The sequence below is a fragment of the Carassius carassius genome, chromosome 3 (assembly GCF_963082965.1).
Source record: "Carassius carassius chromosome 3, fCarCar2.1, whole genome shotgun sequence".
Classification (NCBI taxonomy): domain Eukaryota; kingdom Metazoa; phylum Chordata; class Actinopteri; order Cypriniformes; family Cyprinidae; genus Carassius; species Carassius carassius.
Genome location: NC_081757.1, coordinates 1,923,017 through 1,931,997, shown reverse-complemented (window position 1 = coordinate 1,931,997; position 8,981 = coordinate 1,923,017). Strand labels below are relative to the sequence as shown.

Below are 8,981 nucleotides of genomic sequence, written 5' to 3'. Positions count from 1 at the left end.
ATAGATAGATAGATAGATAGATAGATAGATAGATGGGCAGATAGATAGATGGATGGGCAGATAGATAGATGATTTTTACCCAGCAAATTAGGTTGTTTATTTAAATCCCTGTGATAAATAACTCAACCGCTGGGTTAAGTCTGACCCAGGATCTAAGTAATACAAAAACTACCCAAACATTGGGTTGTTACATTTGACCCAGGAGCTGGGTAACACAAAAACTACCCAAATACTGAAAAAAATAACCCAAAAGGCTCAACCCAGCATTTGGGTTAAAAAAAAAAATATCCCCGCATTTTTTAGAGTGTAGATAAATAGATGGATGGATGGGCAGATAGATAGATAATCAAATTATAGATAGATGGATGGATAAGCAAATAGATAGACAGATCAAATTATAGATAGATAGATAATTGTCTGATTATCAAGATCATATAATAATGAGATACAAACATTAATTTGGTTTGAAAAGCAGAGTTTATTCCGATCCTTGATTAAAACACAGCGGAGGTTGTCCTCGTTCACAACCCAGACAGCAAGCAGTTTCGGCCCAGATCTGGCCCGCATGGATATCACTAAGTAAAACACATCTGTGAGGACAGACTACATCAGCAGAGCCGTGTTCCTTCACCGCTGATGGGGACGACGAGCTGCTTCTAACACCGCCGCGCGCTCTGAGCGGGACAGGGGGCGCTGTTCTGAGATCAGTGCAGAGAACTGCACGCTCTAACCGCCGAGACCGTTAATAACGGTCATGTGAAGAGAGGGAGGCATCACAAATCATCAGAAAACATGACAAACAGGCAGCCAAAGTTGGGTCACATTCATAAGTGGTGTAAACACGGCGTTATTACAAACTACACACCTGTCTGTGCTAGCATGAGGAGGATACACAAGTGTGTGTGTGTGTGTGTGTGTGCGGTCGCGAGTGAGTCAAAAATGCAGTATTTTACAATAATTTGTATCTATCGGAATTCTTCTCTCATCACTCGAGCACTTTCTAGAACCTTTTTTTTTGTTCAGCTCATCCAAACATAATCATCAGCATCAACGCATTACTTTTTGCAAATTCTGTTTGAGAAAATCTCACAAACAAGCTTGTGTCATATTTCACCGCAAAACCAAAAGTAAACAATTACACAGAATACAGTATGTTTTAAGGAAAACTGAGCATAATAAAGACGTGCATTGTGTCATTAATTACAACCAAGCACATTTAAACCCCTAAATTCTCAATAATGTAATACTGTAAATTACAAAACTACCACACAGTGGCAAATAAATTACATTTCAATGAATTATTAAATCTAATAGTAGTTGTTGCATTCCTTATTTTGGGGCTTTTAATATATAGCTATATGATGTATAGTTTTTTAAAATTAGAAATTGGAGGAAAAATGTGCTTAACTAATGAAAGTAATCTGACAATACAAAGAACAACAACAACAACAACAATCTTTATGCAAAATGTGATTGCATATGATTTAAAGTGAAATATGACATTTATTTATAAGATTGGCTCATTTGTATGGCTGGTTCCCAAAGCTACTGTCGTCTGCACATACAGAGATCACTCGCCTCCGATGAACACAAGAAAAATCAAGCAAATAAACCAAAAATCAAACACACATCCTTAAATCAATGTAAAAAATGGACAACAGAGTCATAAAAAGGTGCAAACGTTTACATACAAGTACACTTATAAGACATTTGTTGTTCCTGTTAGGATTGGCAATGTATGAACATGAAAAGATAAAAACAAAAACAAGAGGATTTGTCTGTTTTACTCACATCCTTATATTCCAGTGGCTGGAAAATCAAATAAAATGAAAAACACGTAAACTGATGGAAAATTCCAGTTATATAGGTTTGGCCTTTTCCACCGATTTGACCGATAGAGCTGGAGGAGTTTGCCTCGCAATCAGATAAAATGACTGAGCGTTTGTATTCTGAATTCGCTAATAAATAAGAGCTCTAGCTCGAATCAGCTTTAAATCGTAAAGCAGAAATCCTTCATTGTAACATTCAACGCGATTTCCAGTCGCTCCAGGACAGACGTACAACTACAGTGTACACGAAATCCTTGTGCGCTAATTTCGCGAAAACAAAAAGATCTTCAATAATTTAAATCATCATATACATTAAACTCAAAAGGCAAAAGTGAGGTCGTACCAGTTAGTGCTCTTGAATTTCAACGCTCATTTTTTTCGTAAATGCATTCGTAGTAGTTTTTCGCACCGTTTCAACTCAGTGAGGTCGTTTCGTGGAAGTTGTTAGCATCTACTATATATGAACTTTATGTTTTCTAAATGGCAAACGTATGCTTTGATAATTGATCATTGTGTGCTAAACTTTGCGATTTTGACGCCATGCATTGATGTCATTTCACCACTGGATGTCAGTGGTTTAGTAGGCGAAAGCGTGCTACATTGTGTTTGATCTCGCTAGTGGCGAAGAAGAGAGACGAATCCCAGATTTTGCAAGCGATGTGAAACTAAAAGACATGTGTTTGCTTTTAAGATCTTTTTCTTAGGATAACGTTTGGAATAAGGAGGTAGCAAACAGCCTCTCCCCGTTTGGTTTCTTTTCCACGTCCAGACGTCGTCTCTAACTGATCAGAGAGCTGCATCTGGTCAGGTCCACATTACTAGCGCTCAGTCCTCTGGATTCTGACAGACCGCTGGTAGATTCCTGAAAACACACGATTTTTTTATCATGCAACAATACAGTGGAAATACACCATTTTAAACACCACATGGATAATGAGTGAAAATATCCTGCAAACAGGATTTAAAAGCATAGCATGAAAATCTTAAAGCTTAATGTTCCTAATCTTACTGTGGAAAATTAATGCAAGTTGTGGATCTGTGCATGTCATTCTAAATGATCAAAAATATAGTAAAAACACTAAAAATGTGAAATATTATTACAAATCAAGATAGCAGGTTTCTATGTGAATATATGTTAAATTATAATTTATTTCTGTGATGTGCAGGTGTATTTTAGCATCATTGCTCTCCAGTCTTCAATGTCACATGATCTTCAGAAATCATTCTAATCTACTGATTTGCTGCTCGAGAAACAGTATATTATTATACTCACCTGTGAGGTTTCTTCTGCACTCTTGTTGAGGAAATTTAAGGAGCTTGCCCTCTTCATCCTTTTGAACCAAACAACATCAGCAGTTACAGGATCATGTCTGATCTCTTTGGAGGAGATTGAGGGTGTCGTGCTGGGGTCTCACCCGGGGTTTCGTGGCTCCTGAGGGCCGCTGCCCTGCAGCTTCTTCACCAGCATCTCACTGCTGCGCCGCAGCGCTTCCCGAATCTTCCCGAACGAGCCGCTCCTGCGCAGCCCGCCGTTACCATCCTGCGCCCACAATACATGATCAACACAACACACACAAGACCAGTCAGAAATGATGAATTAAGGAGATCAATAGATCTTCTGTTCACCAGGGCTGCATTAATTTGATAAAAAATACAGCAAAAATAGGAAAACTGAAATATTATTACAATTTAAAATAACTGTTTTCTATTTTAATATTTTTTAAAATATAATTTATTTCTGCGATCTAAGCTGTATTTTCAGCATCATTCCAGTCTTGTGTCACATGATCTTCAGAAATCATTCTGATTTGCTGCTCAAGACACATTTCTGATTATTATCATCAACGTTGAAAACAGCTGTGCTGCCAAATATTTCCTTATATCTTATATTAAATATAATGTTATAATACATTAAATTGATTCTAAAGTGACAGTAAGGACATTTATAAAGCTACAAAAGATTTTCATTTTAAATAAATGCTATTCATCGAAGAATACTGAAAAAGTGCTTTCCACAAAAATATGAAACACTGATAATAATCAGAAATGTTTCTTGAGCGGTAAATCAGTATATTAGAATGATTTCATAAGGTCATGTGACACTGAAGACTGGAGAGTAATGATGCTGGAAATTCAGCTGTGCATCACAGAAATAAATTACATTTTAACATAAATTCACATAGAAAAATGCTTTTCTGAATTGTAATAATATTTCACAATTTTACTGTATTTTTTATTAAATAAATGGAGCTTTGGTGAGCATTACAGAACATTTGCATTAAAGATTGTCACAACACAATCAGTCTCAGTCTCCACTGACCCCGCTCCACTCGGCTTCGTCTCCATCACAGTCTCCTCGGGGCCCTCCGGGGCCGTTTACTCCGTCTCGACTCTGACGTCTGTCTCCTCCAGCACTACCTCCATCCTTCAGCAGCTCCACCACCTTACTCTGATTGATGGCATCGATGCCCTGACAGACACAAACAGCCTTTACACGGCCACCGTCTCATTTCTAGAGCGGTCAGTCAGTTCAGATAATGAATGACGGTAAAACAAGTAGAACAGAGAAGTCAGTGAGGTTTTCCTAACAGCGTTCTCTTCCTGAATGAGTCATCTGCGACAGGAAGTCAGCCTCGAGTTTAGTAGGTTGAGCATCAGCATGCGTGTCGTACCTGTTTGCGGTTTTTCGTGGCACACTCCTCCAGCGTCTCGGCGGCCTCCAGTTTGCCCTGCCGGCGGTACAGAGCACCCAGACTCTTCAGCGTGGTGTTAACAGTCGGGCTGCTCCAGAGAAACATCCAGAGTCACTCCAAAACACTCTGATACCCAGAATCCTCTGGGGCACACCGGACACTCACCTGTCCACTTTACAGGCTTTGTACCAGCTGCCGTATTCACCGTACGGACCCGAGTCCTTCCTCTTACCCTGGAAATGAGCAGCAGACAAACTCAAATCAACTCGTTCAGAACACACACATTCAAATATAATGAAACAACAGCATTAAAAATGAAACCTGGTCAAAAAAAATCTAATCAAACAATATTCATAATATAAGAGAATCAGAGAGCTGCTGTATTGAAGAAAAAAAATGTTAGTACTTGTTTGTTCTAAAACAGAAATATCATATAGCTTAAATATGATTAATGTGTGTTTATTAATCATGTTTAATATACATAAAATACATGCATTATTGTTTAAAAGTTTGGGCTCGGTAAGATTTTTTAATGTTCTTGAAATGAGTATTTTTTGCTCACTAAGGCTGTATTTATTTGGTAAAAAATACAGTAACGTTTCTATTTTAATATTTTATAAAATGTAGTTATATTTCTGTTATCAAAGCAAATGCAAATATCAATTCAATGCATCCTTTGGGGAATGCATACAAATTTCTTTTAAAAATGTGTGTGTGTGTGTGTATACACACACTTTTACATTTAAACATTCATACAAATATGTACATTTAAATATATTTTTGTAAAATACAATTTAAAGCCTATAATACCTTGCTTTCTTCTCTTTCTTCTGCATGCATCCAGATTGGTTTGTTATCATCTGAGGAGTAAAAAAATAGATTCAATATTGTTAATGTTTCTAACAGTTTTCCCTGCATGGCCTCAGACAGCAGAGTAGTGGCTAGTCTTCTGTGAACTATAATGAGCTTGATGAAGCTGATTGGCTTAATATCTGATTGGCTTAAATGGCTGTGATGTCACAATAGACGGATTAGACATAACATCCGAAAGATCAAACATCTCACCACGTCATCCTGAGCAAAAACTGAGCATTATATGTCCATTCTTAGAGAAAAGCACACGATTAACATGCAAAGCAAGTCAGATGAAATGAACATGCGTATATGAAGGTATGGTTCGTGTAATGATAAATACACACTGTTGACAGATCCGAACTGTTTCTCATGCGCGCGGGTCAGGATCTCCTTGTAAAGCGTCTCTGCGTCTTTGAATTTGCCCTGTTTCAGGTAACAGGTGGCCTGTGGAGGAAACACAATCACAATCAAACAGAGCAATGCTCTCCAGTTCAGATCCAGAATATTCACCCAGAGGACTTGTTCTTTGTCGCTGCATCTGCGGTTTCTTGAACATTTACTTTCACAGATAAACTCAAGAGCAGGAGACATTCAGGACGTGATATATAAGAAGCAAACAGAAAGACTGTTTATTTGCTCTCAAGAAGCTTCACTTCTTCACATCCTGTTTGCACTGGGTTCGTTAAATCAAGTTGTAATGGCTGGATAACTGTATTGACGTGCTCAGAAGACTTGACTGTGATACAATACTCAGCGCTGCAACCTTCAGTGCAATGTAATTATAGCTGAAAACAATCAATCAACACATTTCATGATTCGTTAATCATGCCAAGTCCACACATAAAACTCTTTCCATATGCGGCGATGTTAGCCAATCACAGCAGTGGGTGTTTACATTAAACCTTCAGATAGACACGCCCCTTTAGGCTGCTGGGATAAAATAAGGGTGGAACATGGCCATGCATATTATTCCTGAATTATAAATAAAATATATATATATATATATATATATATATATATATATATATATATATATATATATATATATATATATATATATATATATATATATATATATATATATATATATAAACAATGGGTCAAAATGACAATTTCAGATTAAAAACATAAAATAAATTAAAAATATACAGGTAGGAGTAAATCAAGAAAAACAAGAAATAATAATAAGATCTATTACTATAAATAATATGATATATTTAACATTTTCAAAATGAGATATATTTATTGCTTGTGTAACTGTTGTGCCATACAATATAAAATATAGGAATATAAATGTATATACACGTGTAAATATTTTCTAAATACATACTGTATGTGTGTGTGTTTCTATATACATAATAAATATACAAAGCATGTATACATATTATGTAAACAAAGACTTTTATTTTGAATTTGATTAATTGTTTGACAGCACTAATATGAAAAAAATGCTCATTACTCATAACTCCTTTTACTTAAATACAACATTAATATAATGTAAAATCCTACTAACATTATAAATGCACCTCAGGAAACATTATAAAATAATAATAATAATGATAAAATGTAATTCATCACCACTTTTTGAGGGGATTTTTTATGTTAATGTTACCAGTTTGGTGTATAACCTGATGACTTTATTCAACAACCTAAAACCTTCTGCACTTTCTCTGTGACACTTGTGGTGTTCCTGGTCAAAAATTACTAGCCTACAAAACATTGCTTGCATACTGGGTTCAGATATTGTATTCAATCTTTTTTCGACTCGTTTTCTTTCATTTAGCACAGACATTTTTTATTTCTGAATCAATGCACTTAATATTTTGACTGCCGAAATCGTCCACAAATAATGTTGTTTTTTTTCCCCACTCATAAACTGAGGTTTGTGAGCCTAAACTAGACTGAATCCAAGATTTGGAGATACTATAGCATCAAAACAGATTTACAGGCTGGTCATTTCTGACTAGAAACGGCAAATTAGGTAAAGATTTCCAGAACAGATGAAGAGTTGAAACCCTGCTGTATCAGATGTGGGTGTGTGGATCTGGCCTCACCAGGTTGTTTTTGGTCTTGGCCACATTGGGGTCGTCGGCGCCCAGTTTGTTCTCATAGATCTCGAGCGCCCTGCGGTAATAATACTCCACTTCCTCATACTTGCCCTGATTCTGACACAGCAGAGCCAGATTATTGAGCTGCTTCGCCACGTCAGGGTGGAACTTACCCAGAACCTGCAAACACACGTGCACATGTGTGACCCTGCACCGCAAAACCACTCATAACGGTCAGTGTTTGAGGAATAGAGATTTTACATCAGCTGGATTAATACGTTTTCCATTAATGCATGGTTTATTATGATCGGACAATATTTGTCTGAGATACAACTATTTGAGAATCTGAGGGAGCAAAAAAATCTAAATATTGAGAAAATCGCCTTTGAAGTTGTCCAAATTAAGTTCTTAGCAATGCATATGTGACTCTTGAGCACAGAAGCAGTCTGAAGTCTCTGGGGTGTATTTGTAGCAATAGTCAACAGTACATTGTATGGGTCAAAATGATCGATTTTTCTTTCATGCCAAAAATCATTAGGATATTAAGTAAAGATCATGTTCCATGAAGATATTTTGTTAATGTCCTACCGTAAATATATGAAAACTTAATTATTGATTAGTGATATGCATTGCTAAGAACTTAATTTGAACAACTTTAAAGTTGATTTTCTCAATATTTAGATTTTTTATGCACCCTCAGATTCCAGATCTTCAAATAGTTGCATCTATATAATAAACATACATCACTGGAAAACTTATTTAATCAGCTCTCGGATGATTTATAAATCTCAATTTCAAATTTTTTTTACCCCTTACCCTTGGTACAGGGTCACATATTGTCAATCAAAAATCAAGTTTTGATATATGTACAGTAGGAAATTTACTAAATATCTTCATGGAACGTGATCTTTACTTAATATCTTGATGATTTTTGGCATGAAAGAAAAAAGCACACATCTAATCATATCTGAACAGCAGCTACAGGAGAGCAGCAGCTCAGTGTAAATCCTCCGTCTGACAGGTGTATGTTCTCCACCTTCTCTCGGATGTCCAGCGCTCTCTTGCAGAGCGGCTCGGCCTCCTTGTGTTTCCCGCGCTTGCCGTACAGCACGGCCAGGTTGTTGAGGGTCGCGGCCACAGCGGGGTGATCTTTCCCCAGAGTCCTCTCTCTGATGGCCAGAGCATCGTTCAGCAGGTGAGCCGCCTCTTTATATTTGTTCTGGTCCCTGGAGCAACACACACTCACTAGTTATGCAGCACAACTTCAGCAGCCAAAACTGTTTCGGAGGGTTGAAATCATCGAGTGAAGCCGTGATGTTTAAGCAGCTCTGTGTCAGTTGCAAAACAATTGCAGTAAGCTTTGTGCTTTGATCCTTTTGATATGCAACAAAGTCTCATCTTTCAAAAGTATTTAATCAAATTGTATAATTCAGAAATAAAAGTAAATTATCTACTATGATTTTAAACTTTACTTCTGTATTCTTTATATATGTAAATGCATTCAACTTTATAAATGAATATATCATTATTTGTCTATTTGTCTATTTCAAAATCAT

General features: G+C 36.7%; 1 protein-coding gene across 1 annotated transcript in view; it reads right to left on the bottom strand.

The window, feature by feature from the left end:
* Positions 1 to 2,554: 2,554 nt before the first annotated feature.
* The window catches only part of LOC132116097 (kinesin light chain 2-like), a 16,600-nt gene continuing 10,173 nt past the window's right edge, over positions 2,555 to 8,981 (bottom strand). The window contains exons 5-14 of the mRNA XM_059524683.1: positions 8,462 to 8,651; positions 7,432 to 7,605; positions 5,722 to 5,821; positions 5,333 to 5,382; positions 4,688 to 4,755; positions 4,502 to 4,610; positions 4,150 to 4,299; positions 3,245 to 3,369; positions 3,103 to 3,160; positions 2,555 to 2,691 (exon numbers count right to left, since the gene is read on the bottom strand). Of these exons, the coding sequence (XP_059380666.1) occupies positions 2,608 to 2,691; positions 3,103 to 3,160; positions 3,245 to 3,369; positions 4,150 to 4,299; positions 4,502 to 4,610; positions 4,688 to 4,755; positions 5,333 to 5,382; positions 5,722 to 5,821; positions 7,432 to 7,605; positions 8,462 to 8,651 (1,108 nt within the window). The 3' untranslated portion in view covers positions 2,555 to 2,607. The remainder of the gene's footprint in view (positions 2,692 to 3,102; positions 3,161 to 3,244; positions 3,370 to 4,149; positions 4,300 to 4,501; positions 4,611 to 4,687; positions 4,756 to 5,332; positions 5,383 to 5,721; positions 5,822 to 7,431; positions 7,606 to 8,461; positions 8,652 to 8,981) is intronic.